Source organism: Pinus tabuliformis, chromosome 5_2 (genome assembly GCF_031772625.1).
Source record: "Pinus tabuliformis cultivar Carrire ecotype Pingquan chromosome 5_2, CPIR1, whole genome shotgun sequence".
Classification (NCBI taxonomy): Eukaryota; Viridiplantae; Streptophyta; class Pinopsida; order Pinales; family Pinaceae; genus Pinus; species Pinus tabuliformis.
Genome location: NC_142306.1, coordinates 414,801,974 through 414,824,269, shown reverse-complemented (window position 1 = coordinate 414,824,269; position 22,296 = coordinate 414,801,974). Strand labels below are relative to the sequence as shown.

At 39.8% G+C, this 22,296-nt stretch overlaps 1 protein-coding gene across 3 annotated transcripts in view; it reads left to right on the top strand.

Annotated features, from left to right (window-relative positions):
- Positions 1-22,296, top strand: part of LOC149159287 (uncharacterized) — a 205,800-nt gene that overhangs the window by 58,740 nt on the left and 124,764 nt on the right. For all 3 annotated transcript variants that reach the window (XM_089436448.1, XM_089436447.1, XM_089436446.1), the window contains one exon: positions 6,938-7,072. In XM_089436448.1, coding sequence (XP_089292574.1) covers positions 6,938-7,072 — 135 coding nt within the window. The remainder of the gene's footprint in view (positions 1-6,937; positions 7,073-22,296) is intronic.

The following is a 22,296-nucleotide window of genomic DNA, read 5'->3' as shown; positions in this document are numbered from 1 at the left end:
AATTAGGCTGTCAAGTTTAAATTTTCCTCTTGGTGTCTTTTTGTGCTATAGTTAAATGTGCTTAAATGTTTATATATGGAGATTAACTATTTGAAACTGGTTAGCATTTAAATTTTGTGGTTGATTAAAGTATTTGTATCTCTTGAATTTTAATTGCTAGGACTTTGTGCTTCTATAGAAAATCTTTCGTTATTGCTTGAATTATTGAATGCTCGTTACATATCAGATATTTTGCAATTTTTTCAAGCAATCATTACTTATTTCATAAGCAGCAGTAGCTAATTGATTACCTTGGATCATTGACTCCATAAGGCACTGGTTGTAATCGAATTCTAAGTCTCGCCAAGCCTTAATCAAGTATTCGATTGCTTTGTTGTGTCCCCTGAACCCACTGATTCATAGCTAGTTATCTTTTATCCCATAGGGTCTACCCCCCTTAGCCTGCTATAGGGAGATGGCTTAAACAGAGAGATCAGGGATCAAGGTGACAACCCCTAGTCTGAGCGTTGTCACGGTGCTTAGACACTCTGTGCGACAACAGTCCCCTTGTAAGATTTTCCTTCGGTGCATCTCAGACATGTACCTTCATGCTCTTCTTGAATTCAGGCATCCCTGTCACCATCTGACTCACATCGGGTAGGGCCCCATAAGTAGACCTCTGGTGTTATAGATGAGATATGTCAATTGACATGATCCCCAATGGACCATCCTGCAACTTGATACAAATTGCCAACCCTGAACCCATGAAAAAAGCATCTTTGAAAATTCTATTTTCAAACACGTACCTTTCCATCGATGAATGCCACCCTGAAACCTTTGACTTCCATTGCCGAAATGGACACCAGGTTCTTCTTGCAATCAGGTACATAAAGAGATTCTCGTAAATGAATTGAGTTTCCCTCATTCAATTGAGGGGTAACATTCCCTACACCCTTTCCAGGATAGGTGGCATTGGCTCCAAGTATAATCTCACGATTGTTTCCATCTCTACAAAGTTAGAGAGAGCACCCTTCTATCCGATGAAGTGCCTTGAAGCACTTTAATCAATAAGCCAAATTCCCACAAAATCTGAAGGAGAGGGCCAATACAAGATGACGCTTCTTTATCTATCAGAAACAACATTTGATTCTTCATACCTGGGGTTCCTTGCTTTCTATGAAGAGTCGGCCATTTCCTTGATGACCTGCATTACCTGTCATTCCTCTGGTCATTAAAGATGTCCCTGGAATGATTGTTATCATCATCAAGTGATGTGTTCCTGCCATTCAGACACTCCTTCGCATAATGGCCGAACTTATTGCAAACAAGGCATTTGCCTTTCCTTTTGCCTTGAGATCCGATCTTCCCACTGAAGTGACCTTTAGGTAAGTCATCAGAAGCTTTTGTTGTGCCATTCTGATAATATTCTCTACTTCGATTTCACCCTTGGTGAATTTTAAGAGGGATGAGGAATCCATTGATCCTTTTGTCCTTTCCCAACTGTCTTCGGTGATTGCTCTTTCACTCTTGCTTCGGCTTTATCTTCACCTCAACTCTGATACCTTGTTAATTTTAGGTATGTTCTATGCTTAGAGCAATTTATTTCAATTTTCATAGTTAGCTCAATATCTTTTCCAGATTAGCAATCACATCAGCATTAAAGTAAACTGCATATAGAACATAAAGATAAATCGCAGAAGACAAGCCAAGACAAGAGGACACAAGGTGTGGTGCTAGCCAGGGATAAACCCCAATGTGGGGAAACCCTTGATCAATTCTTCTTATATGTTCTTCAATAGTTCAGCAGAGAGAGAGAGATAGAGATAGTACATTTACAACAGAAGTCAACACTTTGACTTATCTAGATAAGAGCATAGATCATCTCTAGGAAGATGATACATGAGATCAGTTGAAGACATGTTGCTTCAACTGATTCTCCAAGGTGACTCCTTCACCTATCATTGTGCTGCATCTCGTCATCATGTTGCACCTCACCGTGCTGCACCATGCTGCACCCATCATCACAATGCTGGACCTTATGCTACACTTCTGTCGTAGTGTTTAGCACTGTTGTACCTTGCTGCACCATGTGCTTGTTGCACCATTGTTGCTTTGTGTACTTGCTGCACCAAGTACCATACTGCTGTCCCAATGTGCTTGCTACACCTTGTTGTTGTTGTTGTCCTATAGTGCCATTGCTGTACAATGTCATAGTTTTCCTAATCATTGCGCTGTCCCAATATGTTGTTGTCCCATCATTGTGTTGTCCAATGAGTTTGCAGCACCATGAACCATTGCTGCTATGTATAGCAACACTGCTGTCCCACTGTTGCTGGTTAGGGCATATTTGCCTGCTGTAATAACCCTTGATCAACTACTAAAACAACCCTTCTAGACTGCGGCTTAACCTTGGAGAAGTGGTGGCTCCCATTGTTGCTGTTCTGTGCATAGATAACCCTCAATACACCTTCACGCTGCCTTGTTTTGGAGTGGCTAGGCTTGTGGCTTACCACAAACCTCCGCTGCCACCTATAGCCCACGAAAACCACCATACGTTGCCCTCCAAACAGTTCATAGGGCTGCGTCTTACCCACAGCAGTCTACACTGCCCTTTACCAAGCGTTGGGCACCTAAAAACTCCTCCACGGAGGCTGCAACAACCTTTCCTTGTCTTGGCCCTTTAGGGAGTAATCTCGGCCTCCCTTACAGAAAATTCGGCCCTCCAAAAGACCATGAAAAAGGCCTCTTCAACCACGTTGTTCAGCTCTCCTTTGCTGCAGCTAAGACAGAGTTCCCTTGCCTCCAACTTAGGGCTATCTCCTTCACAACATGACTGTGTCTTCTTGGATTAGGGCAAACTGCGACTAGACATCCTTTAGGACTGCGGCTAGGGCATCCTCCTTAGGGTTGCGGCTAGGGTATCCTCCTTAGGACTGCGTTTTCCTTGCTAGGGCATCATCTTCTAGGGAATCTCCCTTAGTCTTCTTTCCTCCAATGTCTAGGGCTTCCACTCCTAGATTTCTCTTCCACTAAAACCCAAGACAAGTGGAGAGAAATCAAGATAGAAGTGTGTGTGTAAAAATGACTCTCAAGTCATCTCCTTTTATACTAAAACGTTCAACACATGTGGGGTTTATTTGGTTGCTGGCCGACCTTGACTAATTGTCTTATAACACAAATAAATTCATAACTCCATGAATACTTATCGGAATCGGATAATCTTTAGATCAATCCTACACCTCTCGAGGAGAGGGATCTAAGAAAAATATCAGTTGCCATAAATAAGGTGACCCACATGGATTTTGGCCCTAGTTGCCAATTTTAACGGATTTCTAGGAGAGAGAGGAAGCTACACTTAGGTTCCTGTAGAGAAACTTGATGAAAATCTTGTTCAAGAAGATGTTAGAGCCATAAAATATTGGCAAAACTTTGGTGAAGATTTCCTTAAACCCTAATTCTTCAACAATCACAAGATGGAAGAAGATACTTACGATACATTAGTGCATATCATCAAAGTATCATCCATGAGAGAACCATCCAATCCACATATCCTCCCCTGGGAGTGTCACTCAACTTGAAATATCCATAGCCAAGAGAAAAATCGCAGAAACTTTTAGACTAGCTATGAAACTTCTTCCCCAAAACACCATAAAAAATTAGGTGAGAGCTATCTCTATTTATTGGAGAGAACCTCAACTCATTATTACAATAAAATAATATTTTCTAAGATAAAATCCTCTATTTTAGCCTAAGGAGGGGCAAAAGGCCTTTATGAACAACTAATTATACTAAATTACATAATTTGAGGGGCACTTATGCCAAGTGTACAAAAATGAAGGAGCACAAGAAACAAAGGGTTGCCAGTGTAGCATCTAGCCTCCAAAGGCCCTTTTGCAACATACCCTTCTCCAAGCGATCTTCAAGAGTGGTCATGTGGTGTCTAAACCAACACTTAGCTCTCAAAGGTTGAAAAAATCTTCCAAGTCATTTCCTAGGTTTCCCTTCAATACTACCAAGAAACCTCCAAAATGGTTAATATTACCCACCTTGTAACCCCTAGGAGAAACAATTTCTCTTATTGTTTCAGCTTGTCAGTCAACAACCCTATCATGATCCAGAGATAGCCAAACCCAGATGCATCTCATCCATTCTCTACTCAGTGCTTTATTTCATCTAGCCTACTCATCCGAAGAAGGTTAATCATCAAACATGGGGTACATTAACCATTTTTGTATTCGAGTGCTTTCATTTAATTTCTAAGGACATTTTAGTATGGATCATAGGTTGAATTGGATGATAGACCACTTGTGGTTGTACTCTTGTTCCCATGCTTCACCTTTGTGGTTATCACTTTCCCTAGTCCAGTGTGACCTTCCTTGAGGCCTTTCTTTAACTATCTTGGAGTGGCACAAATAGGAGGCTTGCCGCTTAACACCTTCTATTTCTCCCTTGTTTCCACATTCCATTGTTGGGTTGATTATGATTTGTCACTTGGTTCCCCATTTTATTCATCCTTGGGTAAGGGCCTAGAGACTTTGTCCTAAGAGGTTGATGCGACGGAAAGAAAAGAAAAAACATGATCCATAATATTAAAATGCAAAATATTGGTAGGAATAAATGGAAGTGCATGGAAAATAGCCTAGCCTGATCTTTACCCCCTTTCTTAACTAAAAGGAACTTTGAATATCCCAACCCCAATGAGCAATGTAATGCTTCATCTTTAGGGTGTCAACGATGGACTAGTGAAGCTTGTAACCCAAGATATATTCATAAAATAAAAAGAAAATCAATGAACACGCACAAGAGGGGTGGTAAAATAGGTCGAGGAAAGGGATAATTCAATGTTGATTTTTCCAAACCCTAGGTGATATATGACCTATGCTTCTTTATAAATAAATCTGATTTAAAATTGTCTTCAATAACAAAAATAAAAACTGAGAATAGCTTATTTACTACGACTTAGAATAACTTGTCCTATGTGTTATCACCTTACCACCTCAGAGAACCTTGTCAAGACTACTAAATCGGTCAGTAACAAGTAGATCTCGGATGGAACCTTTAGTTAGTAGGTCATCAAATATTGGAACAAGTCCATGCATCTCCTCTCCTTCCTTCCTCGCATAGCCCTAGGATCTCAACGAATCTTAGATAGCTATAAAGAAAAGAAGAGGAAGGAGGTAGATATGGCAATTATGAGGTTATGGTCCCTGTTGCACCTATTCTGTCACAAGTCCAAGGAAGTAGTTGTACAAATTTTTTCAAAGTTCAGAATCATCAGCCAACATTTTGGTAAAGCCCTTCTTTTTTTCAAGTCACCCAATAGTCCATGACAAATGCCCAAATGAAAAACAAGCATAAGCACCTGATTGCATAATGAATAACATATCTTTTGGATTGGAATACCCACCTCCTAACATGCGCTCTTGACAAATGGGTGAGGAGACATATGGATGATGCAGGTGGCGGAGATAAAATGTCACGTCACATTGGCTACAAAGTGGTTGATAGGGGTTGCCGACTGGAAGAAGATGATTAGGAGAAAAGTTCTCCTAGGGGTATTCACTTTTGGTGGGTTACAAGTACAAAGACTATTGACTCCAAATAGCTTACCTAATGAGAATTAACATATACCCATGAGTTGTTGTTTATGTACGAGCCCATACTCCACCATAGCACATTGGCCAAGTATTGATCAGAGAGTTCATCCCAAATCCATATCATACTTCCAAGTATGGAAACTATTGTCCTTTGTATATGTAATGAATATAAAATGCATACATAAACATTAATAATAATATTAATTAAATAAACCGCGGGACACAATCCTTCACCTTGTGACTAGTCAATGTTTATGCAAATATACCCTCCCAAGGCTTATTGGATCTATCTATCAATAATTCATTCAATCATTTATCAATATATTATAGATATCCTATATGAATTTCTCACTACTGTCCTATTTATTTTGTTCATTCTCTAAATATCCAAATTAAATAGGATAGTAGTGAGAAATTGATGAAGGTTATATATAATATATTTGATAAATGATTGATAGATAGATAAAATCAGCCTTGTGATGGCATACTTATGAAAGCATTGACTAATAACGAAGGTGAAGGCTTGTGTCCCTTAGTGTATCTAATTATTTTATTATTATTAATGTTTATTGATGTATTTTTATTTTATATCCATTATAGCATGCATGGCTGAAGTGCTTCCACTTGCAATCTCATCTCACCTAAGCTCACATATCTCAGATATCTACTTGGGCACTACTTGGGGAACCCCTTCCTAGTGATATACTTTGCATACTTTATCAAAAAAAGAATTCACACACTTGAAGTGTCAATTATTTTTTTGATAAAGTATGCAAAGTATATTAATATTTATTTTAAAAAGTTATGTGAACATATTGTTTCAATGTAAAAGATTGCATATAGACTGAAGATGTATGTGCAATGGCTTTTCTTCATGATCAAGGACAACTTCTTTCTTGAAATTGTAGATTTTCTCACAAGTTCATATAAATAAATTCTAATACCCTTTATCAATTAATATTGTCATCCATATCCTTCACTTGGATGCTGAAAACAAATGTAAAATCAGACTCCCTTTCTTTCTTTGTCATAGAAAAAGATAAAATAACCAAGAACTATTGGGGGTGCAGGATGTGTGCAACCCCTTGTTTCCTATGTAGCAATAAACGTTTGCACTTAACTGTAGTGCCTTCAAGTGGAGCATTCTCCTGTCTTTCATAGAAACCGTACAATATATTTCATATCAAAATCACAGCAGTAGGCTTCTTGATAAATTGGTAAATTGGATAACACGTTATATGTTCTGATTAACTTCAGAAAATACTCTTTGCTCTTTATGTATAGCTTCTCTACGAGTTAGATGATTGTAATTTCATCTTCCAAAAGATAATACTGCCTGAGAGTTGCCATCATTGTTGCAGATGAATGAAAACAAGTTCCGAAAAGATTTAGAAAGGATTGTTGGAAAAGATGATTCTTCTTTTAGTGGGATAGAGCTTGCAAATCTCATTAGGAGCAAGTATGGGAGATCTTATGATGTGACTCTTATAAAAAAGGTATATTTCTGTATTCAGAGAATTTACGAATCCCTTAATGTTCAAGTAGGAGAAAATAAAGTTGGAAGTCATAATATATGTCTCCAAATACATGGAAGGATTTCTCTCTTATTTATTGAATAAATTATTGTCAAATTTATGGCTTCTTAGGAATAGATACTAATCTAGATGATACTTTCATTCCAGTATGGATGTGTGCATGATTATTATATTTATAAGTTTTCAAGTTTCATATTCTATGTCATTTACTAGCTCAAAGCCAACCAACATATGATGCAATCAATAAAGTAAAGAGACCAAAAAAAACCATCAAATAAGAGTGAACATCAGCGTTAATCTTCAATGAAAAACAATGATTACATCAAGGAAGGATGGCATGATTGCCTCTCCAAAATGTCTTTCTCTAGCATCCAAATAGTCCACAAAAAGTATGCAACAAATTTGAAGATAGAGATGTAATATGTGTACCTGTTATCACAAAATCTGCACCAATAGACCTACCTAATAATTATAAGCCATCTAACCCTCTCATTGCTAGATTCCTCTTTATTCAGTTTGGTGCTTTTCTAGTCTTAGTGGGGTTGCGGGGGTTTCCTTAGGGGTTGTATGCTGTCATGAAACTAATAGATCTGTGTAAAATAATCCACCTGATCAGCACACAAAAATTCATCTTTGAAATACCCAAAAACATTCAAATGCAAGGCTAACTGCTCAGTGAATAGCAGGATGGTTAAGATCAAATTTCTAAACCAACTATAACAGTGAATGCAATGAATGAGGTGAAGATAATATGCACTTTAAGCGATTAAGAAATCAAAGCAATTGCATCATAGCCAACCAAATCATTACAATATTATCATACTAACATCCAACCAAGAGATTATAAGAACTGGAGACAAGGCATAATTGAACCAAATCAATGTATTATTCGGAAGACATGGATTACATCATAGTGATAACACATGACAGGATGCCATAGGTCCAGTAGCATGCAATGGTGAAGGCCATCTTTTGGAACTGGTGGGTGAAAGGATGATGAGAGTTCTATGTTGCAATATGCTCACAAAACATTGTCTAACCTCCTCTCCTCATCTGAAATTCCCTCATATAGGAGCCTAAAGCCAATGAGGAATAGGTCAGCCTAATTATCTGTGGAAGAAGGGAAATAAAGCATACGCAGCTTGACAATCCTTTGCATGAATGCCAATTATATTAACTTGTTATTTGGATAACCTTTTTGGTAGCATCATCTCAACATGGATTTAGGCTTCATCCTAGTGTATAAAGCTGTTATCTATGACAACGGACCTCCCCACTATTGGCTACCTATTTTTTCTGGTAGAAATTGGCTAAAGTCATTCCATTTTATATCATGACACTACCAAGAAGCTGTTGCTTCCTAGGTGTAGTGAAAACTTACTAGAAATGTTAAACTCCAGTGTTGGATCTACTGAATAATTACCACACAGCTGGAACAACATTATCGTAGCAATCTTTCTCCAACAAGAAAGTTCTTTCCTCCATTCATGTCATGATTCCTATCATTATCCAAAATCTGTGAGGACCTACCATTTTGAAGGCTTGGATGCACTTGTAATGGAACCAACATAATGGAATCTAGTTGGATCTTAATCCTGTAATTGCACAAGCAAATATGGGGGTTAAAAATGGCGACTTAAGAGTATGACATCCCGTTGCGTGGTGTCAAGAACCACTAATGCTTTGAAAATTGATTCATTGGAACTTGGGATGTATCCAAGTGCCTGTCTAATAGGTAATAGAGTCAAATGCTTGTTGATTTAGCTGATCAACTAGAAGAGGATTGTTACCCACTAAAAAGTGGAAAATGCCCAGAAGAAATTTTTTCTTCTCTTTGGATAGCCAACTAGCCAACAACCCTATATGATTAGCACATAAAATTATGTGAGGATCCTCCACCTATTACTCCGGTCAGATTTCTCTCCCATCTAGCAATCCTTCTTGAAGGAAGGCATGTCATCTATTGGCAGGTACTTCAACCATTTTACGGTCATGTGCTTTCATTTAATTTTGTGGGCATACTAATATGGATCGCAACGAAAACTGAATGATTGATTGATATCCATTGTATTCTTGTTCCCTTACTTCCCCTAAAAGGTTAGTGACTCTAGTCTAGTGGGACCTCCTCTGAGACCTCAGGATTTTAGGAAGGTCACTATTGGGGAAGTACCAAATGATATAGCATGTCCAAGATAATTCATACTTACCACCTTCCATTTTTCTCCCTTATCCCTCTCCATTATTTGGGCTAGTGGTCATTGGTCAATGGGATTGGCACCTTTCATCCACATCCTTGAATTTGGGCTCAAAAACTTGGCTCCGGAGATTGATGCAACTAAAATAAAGGTAATAGTAAATAAAGTGTTAAAATTGGAAACTAGGGCCAAACTCCATATGGGTCACCTCATTTATGGCAGCTGATATTTTTCTTAGATTCCTCTTGTTGAGAGGTGTAGGATTGATTTAAAGATCATCCGATTCTGACAAGTATTTATGGAGATATGAATTTATCTATAATTACTTGACAAATTGTCAAGGTCGACCAGCGACTAAATGTGTGGCGCAAATCATATAAATACAAGTGAGGTTGATTCATTTCAACTCATCTCATCATCTCTCATTTCTTCATTCTCTCCTTGTATGATTGGGTATACACAAGGAAGAGGATCTCTCACACGTGGGAAGCAAGAAGACGTAGGCTGAAAGAGGACGCAAAAATTGTTGACTGCATTGACAGAGTTTGATTGAGGCAGCAGAAGGCATCTTTGACTTGCGTTGACCAAGCGTTGACTCATCAAGGGTGCGGTTTTGGTGTGGCTGCCTCTCCTAGGCAGGCCACAGATTTTGGCGCAGAAACCGAGGCAATCTGACCTCTGGTTTGACCAGCGTTGACTGCCCTAGTTTTGGGCAGCAGGTTGACTTCAATCAACAACAGTTTGACTGTTGTTTCTTCAGGCTGTTCGAGGGCTAGTTGACCGGAAATTGACCAAACATATTGGAGGTCAATTTCAACTCGTTTGACCAAGTTTGACTTTGCTGATCTAGGGTTTGTTGCTGCTGATATAAAATTATAGAATTCTGATTTTGTACTATTTCTCTCTGCTGAACTATTGAAGATAAAAGAAGATTTGATCAAAGGGTTTCACCGCATTGGGGTTTGTCTCTGGCTAGCTGCCACATCTCGTGTCTCTTGTCTTGGCTTGTTTTCTGTTGATCGTTTAATGTTCTATCTGCACTTTACCTAATGTATATGTGATTGCTAATTTGTGGCTAATAAGAAGAAAAGAAGTAAACTGCTCTAAGCATAGAACATATCATAATTTAACATGGTATTAGAGCTGAAGTGAAGACAAAGCCCAAGAGAAAGAGTAAGAGCAATCACCGAAGAGAAGGTTGGCAAGGCTATCCTAAAAACTTCATGGGGTCCTTAGCACTCTTCCCCCCCAAAGACAAGCTTCGTGAGAAGTCTGACTATCATGGATGGAAGATGTCTCTCTATCCGACTTTAGAAGATCAGGAAGTGTTGGACCATGTGAGAGGCAATATTGTTGCGCCTCCATCAAATGCATCCACTGCTGCCAAAAGCAAGTGGTCCAAGGGAGAAGTCAAAGCAAGGAAGATCATCCGGGACTCTATCAACAAGCGCCTGGTGGCCTATGTTTCCGCGCTGACAACCTCCAAGGAAATCTACGATAGACTGACGAGTTTATTTAAAGTTAATGATGCAATTCAAGTTCTATTCCTTAGAAAAAGCTGAAGGAAATTAAGAAGGGCAAAGATGAGAGTATGCAAGCATATTTCTTAAGGATCACCGAGATCAAGAATGATATCCTATCTATTGGGGAAGTAGTTCCTGACAGGGAAATGACCATCACAACTCTTGGAGGACTGCCACCTGAATGCTATATATTCAGGACTACTCTTCTCAACAATAATGTCATCCTAGGATTTGAGGAATTGATGGCTAGATGTATTCAAGAAAAGACAAGGATGGAAGAGCAAGAAATGCCCGCACTTAAAGGCCATCCCTCTGACTTTTCTTCTCATGCTAAAAGAAGAAACAATTCTAGGGCTAAATTCAAAGGAAAGGCTGGACCAAAGGGTGGAAGAAAAGGTCGATGTTACAATTGCAACAAAATGGGCCACTATGCGAGGGAGTGCCCTGATAAAAGGGACTCACACCATGACGATGACCAAAAACACTCTCAAGGCAATCAAAGGAATGGCAGGTCCAATGGCAGAGGTAAAAGAAATGCCGGAAATCAAGGAAGAGGACAACCCTTCAAGAAGGCAAGAAACTCCAGGTATGAATTTAATGTTGTTAACAATAAGCAAGATGAATATTGTCTACCAATGGCCCTCTCTACTACTACCCCCCCCGGACTCGCTGGGAAATTGGCTTATTGATAGTGGTGCCTCAAGGCACCTCACTGGTTACAAAGAAGCTCTGTCCAATCTGATATAAAAGGAGACCAACCTGGAAATTGTTCTTTGGGACAACGCAAAATATCCCGTGAAAGGCATAGGGAATGTCACTCTTCAATTGAATCAGGGTAATACAATTCATTTGCAAGAAGTCCTATATGTACCTGATCTCAAAAGAATCTGGTGTCTGTTTCGGCAATGGAGGAGAAAGGCTACAAGGTAACCTTCATCGATGGCAAGGTACGTGTATGGAAAAAGAATTTTAAGGAAACTTTTACTCTTGGGTTTCGAGTCGATTCATTATATCAGGTCGGAGGAAGTCCGCTGGGTGTCATGTCTTGTGACACATCACTTCAGTCCGAACTATGGTATTGGAGGTTTGCCCACCTTCATTATAAAGCTCTACCCAATATAAGACAAATGGTGACAAGGATGCCTGAGTTCCGAGTAGAGCAAGAAGGTGTATGTCCTAGATGTGCCGAAGGAAAGCTCAAAAGGGGACCATTCCCCTCAAGCCAAAGCAAGACCTTCGATATATTGCAGTTGGTTCACTCAGACATATCTGGTATGATCCCTGTGAACTCTTTGGGAGGATATTTGTATTACCTCACTTTTTCAGATGATTATTCTCGCAAGACTTGGATATACTTCTTGAAAAAGAAGGATGAAGTGTTCACTTAGTTTTGTCGTTTCAAAGCCTTGATCGAGAATCAAACCAAAAAGAAGATCAAGATCTTAAGGACTGATAATGGGACTGAGTATGAATCCAATGAGTTCCATGACTTTTGCAAAGAGGCTGGCATTAAGAGGGAGACTACAACACCATATACTCCTGAGTAGAATGGTGTGGCGGAAAGGAAGAATCGTACGATTGTGGAAGTTGTCCATGCTATGCTTCACGATCAAAGACTTCCGAAGTTTCTATGGGCCAAAGCTGCGAATACCGCCGTATATGTGCAAAACTGATGCCCTCATCAAGCATTGGGTTCTAAGACTCCCGAAGAAATGTTCACTGGTAAGAAACCTGTCGTATCTCATTTTAGAATTTTTGGAAGTCCGATATATTTTCATGTGCTGAAGGAGAAGAATAAATTGGGTGCATTTGGAAAGAAAGGAATCTTCGTGGGCTATAGCGAAAACACTAAGGGCTATAGAATCTATGTGGTTGGTCAAAGGGAAATCGAGATTAGCCATGATGTCACCTTTGATGAAGATATGGCTCTTAGCAAAGTTGACAATCTTCCTACTCAAACAGGATCTAAAGAAGATGACACCAGAGAACCAAAGGAAAAGGAAGATGAGATGATGCCCGATGTGGAAAAACCTATGGATCCTATTGATCCCCCTTTGCAAGAGCCTTCCTCTTCTAGGAAGAGGCCTTCATGGCTTAGGGGGACACTTGATGATGCTGAAGGGCACATTGCACCCAGGGGAACCTTCCGGGAAAGTAAGAAGCTGACCAGGTATCAGGGATACTTGACCATCATGAGCACGATCATCCAAAATGAGCCTTCGTCATTCGCAGAAGCTGTCAAGCATCAAGTATGGAAGGATGCTATGACTGAGGAATATGAGTCCATCATGAAAAATGATGTTTGGGATGTGGTCCCCAGACCCCAGGACAAAGCAGTTGTCACTTCGAAATGGCTTTACAAGATAAAGCATGCAGTTGATGGAAGTGCGGAAAAGTATAAGGCTCATTTTGTCACTCATGGCTTCTCTCAGAAGGAAGGTATAGACTATGACGAGATATTTTCACCTGTTGCTCGATATACCACCATCCGCTCGATCATAGCCCTTGCTACTTCGCAAGGATGGAACCTACATCAGATGGATGTCAAGACCGCGTTCTTGCATGGTTCGATCAAAGAGGAGGTCTATGTGGAGCAACCCGAAGGATTTGAGATTCATGATCGAGAATCTCATGTGTGTAGGTTGAAGAAGGCCCTCTATGGGCTGAAGCAAGCACCCCGAGCGTGGTATGAGAGGATCGATAGCTACTTGATGAAGCTAGGATTCACTAGTAGTGAAACCGACCCTAACCTTTAATTTAAGGTTGAAGATGACAATCCTCTAATATTGGTGCTGTACGTTGACGACCTCTTTCTAACAGGTGCAGGCCCTCTCATTCACAAATGTAAGAGGGAGTTGGATTCTGAATTTGAGATGAAGGACCTAGGACTAATGCACTATTTCCTAGGACTAGAAGTCTGGCAGAAGCCAGGGGACATTTTCCCATCTCAAGGAAAATATGTGGTGAAGATATTGGAGAGATTCGGTATGGTGGATTGCAAGCCCGTGACTACCCCGATAGAGCTTGACTTCAAGAAGTTAATTGGTAGTGTCGTCGAACCCGTTTTACGAAATGCTACAGAGTATCGTCAACTCATCGGAGCATTGATGTTCTTGGTGAACTCTCATCCAGATATATGTTTTGCAGTCAACACGTTGAGTCAACATATGGTTGGGCCTCACCACTCACATTGGATTGGTGCCAAGAATCTGTTGAGATATCTTCGTGGCACAATCACTCATGGGTTGAGATATACTGCCGGAGATGTGAGACTACATGGATATATCGATGTTTATTGGGCAGGCAGTGTGGTGGACCGAAAGAGCACTTCCGAGTGCTATTTCTCTTCGGGATCTGCCTTGATATCCTGGATGAGTAGGAAGCAGAAGTCGGTGGCTTTGAGCACCATTGAGGCAGAGTATATTGCTGTTAGTATGGCCTCTTGTGAGGCGATTTGGTTGCGAAAGCTCTTCCGTGCGTTGTTTGGATTTACATTGGATACCACCGTGATCCTGTGTGTCAACCAGAGCGGGATTCGTTTATCAGAGAATCCAATATCAGGTATCACTATATTCGGGATATGGTGCAGTGGGGAGGAATAAGGCTCCAACATATTAGTACAGATGAACAGGTCGCCGACATTTTGACGAAGCCCTTGGGAAAGGTCAAATTCTTGACTTTCCAAGAACGACTTGGTGCCATTCAGAGACCCTCTTATGAGGGTTGAGTATGATATATTGAGCTCTGGGAGCTCCAGGGGGGCACGGGGTACTTCTTGGAGCGACATGCGACCACAAGGCGACTCACCATCCCCTAGTGGTGCACTATGTACAGGGTGAAAGGTTCAACCTTCCCCTGTGACACCCCATGACGACTGTAGGACAAGTGATTAGTTCTCTTGTGGGCCAGGATGATTAGTTCTCTGTGGCGACTGTAGGATAGGATGATTAGTTCTCCTGTGGGCCAGGATGATTAGTTCTCCTGTGGCGACTGTTGGACAAGATGATTCGTTCTCCTGTGGATAGGATGATTAGTTCTCCTGTCGAGGCATCCTACCCATGTAGTCTGGGACTCATGGGAAGTACCTCTCATCTGATCAATGAGTAGGGAAACGAGGTTAGGGACCATTAATAGTACTATTGATGGACGCATCGTTGTATCTATCGTACTCCCTATGCTAGGATGACCTCCATTGATCTGGGATCAGTGAGAGTGGTATGACACACTCTGAGACTGACTTCGGGTTAGTGGAGGATGGTATGATACATCCTCGATCATTTCTTCTTCTTCATAGTTCAAGCAGAGCAAAGCAGGGCCAAGCAGTGCATTTGATGGCTGGGATAGTAGCGACGGTTAGATGGATTGCAGATGGAGTTCTCCCTAGTTGAGAGGGAGTGTTAAAATTGGCAACTAGGGCCAAACTCCATGTGGGTCACCTCATTTATGGCAGCTGATATTTTTCCTAGATTCCTCTTGTCAAGAGCTGTAGGATTGATCTAAAGATCATCTGATTTCGACAAGTATTTATGGAGATATGAATTTATTTATAATTACTTAACAAATTGTCAAGGTCGGCCATCAACTAAATGTGTGGCACAAATCATATAAATACAAGTGAGGTTGATAATTTTCAACTCATCTCATCATCTCTCATTTCTTCTCTCTCTCCTTGTATTATTGGGTATAGACAAGGAAGAGGATCTCTCAAACGTGGGAAGCAAGAAGACGCAGGAAAGAGGACGCAAAGATTGTTGACTGCGTTGATCGAGTCCGACTGAGGTAGCAGAAGGCATCTTTGACCTGCGTTGACCAAGCGTTGACTCATCAAGGGTGTGGTTTTGGTGTGGCTGCCTCTCCTAGGCAGGCTGCAGATTTTGGCACAGAAACTGAGGCAATCTGACCTCTGGTTTGACCAACATTGACTGCCCTAGTTTTGGGCAGCAGGTTGACTTCAGTCAACAGCAGTTTGACTGTTGTTTCTTCAGGCTCTTTGAGGGCTAGTTGACTGGAAATTGACCAAGCATATTGGAGGTCAATTTCAACTCGTTTGACCAAGTTTGACTTTGTTGATCTAGGGTTTGCTGCTGCTGATATAAAATTACAGAATTCTGATTTTGTACTATTTCTTTCTGCTGAACTATTGAAGATAAAAGAAGATTTGATCAAAGGGTTTCCCCGCATTGGGGTTTGTCCCTCGCTAGCCACCACATCTTGTGTCTCTTGTCTTGGCTTGTTTTCTGTTGATTGTTTAATGTTCTATCTGCACTTTACCTAATGTATATGTAATTGCTAATCTATGGCTAATAAGAAGAAAATATGTAAACTACTCTAAGCACAGAACATACCATAATTTAACAATGAAGAAAAGCATGGTTGGGACATTATTTAGCGCGTGGGAAAAATCCTAGCATGAGCTCTAACCCCCTCATTAGCCATCACCCAGTTCCTTAAGAATTTAATGCTTCATCTAAAGAAATGAACTCTTGTAAGTCTTGTTGTTGCTTAGATTGTATAGGCACTGCGACAACAGCTCAGGGCAGGGGCTGTCACTCTGATCCCTGCCCACTCTGTTCTAGTTGTCTCCCAACAACAGGCTATGGGGGGTAGCCCCTATGGAAGAAAGATGATAAAAAACAAGTTGGGAACCAACTTGTTTGGGAGACACAGTTGAGTGGCCTAGCTACTTGGTTAAATTTAGCAAGACTTAAGGATTTAATTGGATTTGGAATTGAAACAGTTCCTTATGGAGTCAAAATTCTTGCTTGTTACAAATTAAAGCCAAGTAACTGGATGGACCACTGCTACTTAGATGATTAACTAACCTATATGAGATATAAGTCCTAAGATCTAAGTGTGATGCAAGGGTCTTAGTTAATTTTAGATTATATGCCTAGTCTAAGTGGAACCTCTTTCTTAACTTTTTTGAGACCAGTCTTTAGAGTAAGTTGTGGGATGGATGTAATATCCCCAATTTTGATTTTCAGCATTAGAGATGAGTTTGGGGAGAGGACGTAATTCCGACACTGGGACTTAGGAGGAAAAGGGAATATTGCGGGTCTAGTGGAATGTGGGGACCACAAGAAAGAGAAATTTGACCCAAGGAGGGAACTCGCATTCTTGGAGGAGAGAGGAAAGAGAAGGGAGTGTGAATTTGGAGAGAGAGAGAGTGGGGACCACAAGGAGAGAAGGGGCCACAAATTATAAATAGAGCTTGGGGGTCCCACTTTTGGGTGTCTTTGATCATTTGACAATCTAACACTTGTTCTCTTGAGCTGCTTAGCCAAGACAACCATGTTGTTTAGCACAATGAATTTTCGAGCAAGAATTCCACCCTCATTTCGGAGAACCTCGAGTGTCTCCCTAGTGAGGTAATTTGGGGAGCTCAATTCAGAGTTTTCTTTGGGCATCATTGCAGGAGTTTATTTAGCAGTATACATTTCTTGGGCACAGAGGCATTTCCGAGAAGCACCTTGTGGGTGAAAGCATGGATTAGAGGCTCTTGGGTTTGCAGGAGATTTTCTTATTGTTAGACTAGAGTTTGGATAGGGATTTTCTTGTTGGATTGGAGGCTATCATTTGGATCGATTTTCCTACCTCTTGATAGGGACACAGAAGGCAATTTGGGTGCTTGGGGGAGTACGAAACTATGGAGTGATTTTCAGGGCCAGAGGTACTTGCTTAAGTGTGGGATGAATTTGCCTTCCTAGGGCCTGTGCATGCATTTTTTGGGCTGAGCTTGCAGCAATAAAATCACATAGACTTAGCGGGATTTGAAGGCTGGACTCTCACCTCTCTTTCGGGAGAAATATTGTCAGGATTTACAACTCAGTGGAGAAGTTTTCGAGCAGGCATTTAGCAGAGATTTCTGAACTAGGTGTTGGGTCAGCTGTAGGAGGAGAAGCACCAAATTTGGGTAATTCCGGGAGGTCAAAATTAGTCCAAATCATTTTTGGGTTTTGCTGGACTAGCCTCAAGGAGTCTACTCCTAATTTTGCAGAATTTTTGGAGGAGTTTCGGTGCCCCAAACCTGAGGAGTTATTTGGCAGCTAGTTGGAAGGAGTGAGCTCAAATTTTGGGTTCCGGGTGGTCAGTAAAACTAGGCCCAATCCTTTCTGGGTCTTTCTGGGTTTATTGAGGAGAGGCCAAGATTAATTTGGCGGAATTTTTTGAGCAGTCTAGAGGGCTCAAACATGGGTACCTTTCCAGCCAGCAGTGCAAATTTTCCACGGCAGTGTAGAGCATAGAGGAGAAGCTACTTCCCATCATCCGGGCACCTTGTTTTCTCATCTGGGATTTGTTTAGCTTGCATTTGGCAAGCCCAGGTGCACTTGTTCTTACCTATTGTACTCCTACCATGATATATAATAACATGACTCAACAACGTAGTTCTTGGTGCATATTCATGGTCTGATGCATGTGTTAAATTTTTGTGGCTTTTTGTCTATGCATGCTTTGTTATTTACTGTAAAAGTTCCTTATGAATATGACAATGGAAGCCAATGAGAAGCAATTAGAGACTTGATTAATGATACCTACCCATGTGTTCCAAACTTCCAACCACCTAGTGCCTTTGGCGCTGCAGAGATTGTGGCTCTGATGACTGCAAGGTCACTGTTTTAACCACTAGAAAGGGAAAAATCTCTCAAGCTAAATGAGAAAGGTTGTCCTTGAAGTCTATCAACCAAGCTTATGCTTGAATGTAAGTTATTAGTGCAAACTAAGGCTAGAATGCTTATGCAATGATTATAAGTGAGATTCTTAGTTTGAGATTAGCTTAATGTTCAAGTACTTTAAGTTATGATGAATCCTTAACGACAAGAGTACTTATCAATGAGTTATATGCAATCTCACAACTAAGAAAGTGCCAATTAATTTAGTGTCAATATCAAATCCCCAAGATGCCAACTACTTAAGATATTCAATCAACAATCTTACGCCACAATTACAGATAATGCCAACAATGAAAGATGCTCAAGATAAACAATAAATTCACCAAAGCTTCTCAAGATTTAGCACAAGATCACTTTGTTCAACAATGTTTCATCCACAATATCAATTAGATTCTTAATGCCAAAGACCATTAACAAGATTAAAAGATTTAGAGCTTGAGTGATTTTAGTGCCAAGTTAACAAATTCTCAAATCTAACATTGACAAGCGATTTTTAAAACTTAACAACATAAACCACTATAAACCAAATAAATCATGAAAGCGCTAGTTATGATGAAGTTAGGACAACAATAAGTATATCACTTTAAAACAAGGAAATTGCCAAACATATGAATCATAATATGACCAATAAGTAATTTAATGACTTGCCAATGTAAATTTGTAAATTTTAGCCCACATATGACACAATATTTAGTGTATATCAAATCTGAAAACTCATATTACAACAGTGAGAAAATTATGCACTTAGTGAGTTACTAGTGCCAAAATATGCCCAAAACTTACTAAATGCTTAAACAAATTTACCAATGAACAATTATGAGTATTTAGGGCTTCTTAAGATGTGCGATTCAGAAAATATCATATCTGATATATTCAGTTATCCAGAGATATTCCAACAAGTAAACAAGTTGATCTAGGCTAGAAATTCAATGCTCAAGTGGCCCAAACAATAGTAAAACTTTTGTATGAAATTATTGATGTATTTAGACCACTTAGATGTGATTTTGGGGCACTTATATCACTATTATAAAATGAATATGACAGATGAAGAAAAACAGGGCTAAAATGAGGGTTCAGAAAGCAAACCCTAGGCCTAAGGCCTTGTAGATCACTTGCCCAAATTTGCCAAAATTTCTCCAATGATTTTTCTATCTGAAAACAACAACTTAGGGCCAATTTTTTTGCAAAACAAACCAAGCTTTAGTCCCAAAATTTTTCAGAGATGAGCAGAGGTCAACTAGGGCCAAAAGAGCGCAACGTTAGGCCCAGTAGGGCTAGTGTTGGGCAAGAGAGGGCCTAGAATGCCAAGGAAGAGGCAAAGGAGGCGGGAGAAGGCCAAGAAGCCTTGACACTGGAGGGAGAAATCCCTCTAAGGGCTAGCAGCTAGGGTTTAAGGTTGAATGAGGGCTGAAAAGGGAGAAAAGAGAGGCCAAAAGGGAAAACGATGGGCAAAGGAGGAGGCCGAGAGGAGGATGGAGGAAGAGGAGGCCACAAAAGGGCTTGAAAGCCCATGACTAGCCTTAAATATTGTCGTCTAGGGTGAAGGAGGGCAGTCGAGGCCTTCTAAGACCATGGCTAGGCCAAAAATGGTCCTAAAGCCTTGACACAAGGCCAAATAGGGAAGGTTGAGGCCCGTAAAGTCTACAACCAGCCCTAAAAGGGCATAAAAAGATGATGCATGGGCTTTTTAGGCTAACACAGAGGCTTAGGAGGGAGACATTGGCCTTGGAGGGGCTAGATTTGGGCCTAGGAGGGCTGAAACTTGAAACCCTTGCTTAAGAAAAATTAATTTGCTTCAGATCCGGAATTTGCTGCAAATTTTTCAATGGCTGGCCCTGCAAAATTTTTGGAGACTAGATCTTAACCTTGAGGGCCTAGATCTAGCTCTATTCCAATTCTTTCACTTGATTTATCCTGAAAAAATAGAGATTAAAATATCGAAAACCCCAATATATACAAAAATATTAAAACCCCAAAACCCCAATTAGAAACATAATTTACAAAATATATTCTACAAATTTATTCACAAAATTTACAAATATACAATGCTTTTTGAAAGGAATTTTGAGAAATAAATTTTTATATAGTTTTCTTTGATAAATGACTGGTAATACTTTGGAAAACAAATGCAAGTTACAACCTTAGTGAAGTTAGATAAACCATAAAAATATTTGAAGTCCAAACAAGGTCAGCTTATGCCCATAGTTTGTGAACTTGGAGCCTGTTGACAACTGGAGTGGCACTTGAAGATTTTATGACAACTCCATTCCCAAAGATGTACCAAAGGTTGTTTGTACCATCAAAGATCATCATACTACTAGATTTTTTCAAGTTTTTAAACTCTACTTCTTCTTATCATTTTTTGTTGTACTCAAATTCCACAATCACTATGGGGATAATGTAAAAGTGATAATAGTATGAGGAGTTGAGTCATGTAACAGGCTTGGGTAGCCTGGGACCTTATCATTAAGTGAGTATTACTTTGGGAGGTTTTTTTCACTTGGTTAATTATCATCTCCTTTTGAGGAGTCAGTAATTAATTGAGTTTTGTCCTCCAAATATACCCCAAAGCCGGAGTACGACTTGATGGTGAAGCCTTGGATGAGTCCTAGTGTCTAGGTTCAATGTATATTACCATACTAGATCACACAAAAGATTTCGTGGAATTTGATTAGGTCTATGGGGTCATTTTTTACTTTTTTTAATTTCTCGCAGGGCATAAATTGGAATAAAAATTGTATATGAAATGTAATAAGTCATGTCTAGAGAATTTGTATGGGGTATGAGTTATAAAAATTGCATCTCTCACCCTTAAATTTCTACTAAGACACACTTTGAGGGGTTAACAATATGTTCTAGACCCTCACAACTAAATTTTCCTAAGTTTAGAGGAAAAAGTGGCAATAAATTAAGTCAGCAATTAAATAAATGGAGAAAAATAAATATCCGAACATGCTAAATGATGTCTAAATGAGGTGGACAATCATGGAGGAGTTAAAGTTAAGTCCTAAGGTGATGTGGACTCCTAAAATCAAGGAAAAGGCAAGTGCTCAAGGAAATCGAATTTCTGGCAATAAATGAGGAAGCTACTTACTTGGAAAATTCGAATTTGTGAAGTTAATGCACATTTGGGAGGATTTGAGAGAATATTTGGTGGAGATTTTTGTGGGAAATTGTCCCCACATTATTTCCCACCCATATACACATGTCATTTCATTATCGAATTTGATTTTGCTTGAGAGATTCTTGATGCCACTTGGGAAATTTGAATTTGCATGAAGGTGCTTTGGGATTGTCACCATTTGCTTTGGGATTGGCTCCCAAGCTTATATATAATAAGAGCTTTGTGCTCTCACTTATGTATCTTTTGTACTAGCTATTGTGCTTGGGGAGACTCTACTCCTATGTACTCTTATGTTTTATATGAATAAAAAAAGACTTTGGGGTTCATTCATGGGTATTTTTCTCTTGGAGGTTGTGCTTGGTTCAATGATGGTATACTTTTCTACTTATGCTTTATTTTGTTTCATTTTCTCATATTCTTTATAGAGTTGTGAATGTACAACTATCTTACATTTACAGTTGTTTATTTGATATGCTCTAGGCTAGACAACTCTATTTATTTCCATACAAATTCTAGAGTTGTTTTGCCATTGTATATTGTTTAAATCCATATGAACTAATGTGCATGTGAAGTTTTGTAGGGAACATCTTTGGATTGATTAGCGAAGTCTTCAAGAGACTAACCCACTCTTGGCATAGCTCTCAAGGAGTTTCTATCATTATTTGAATTTCAT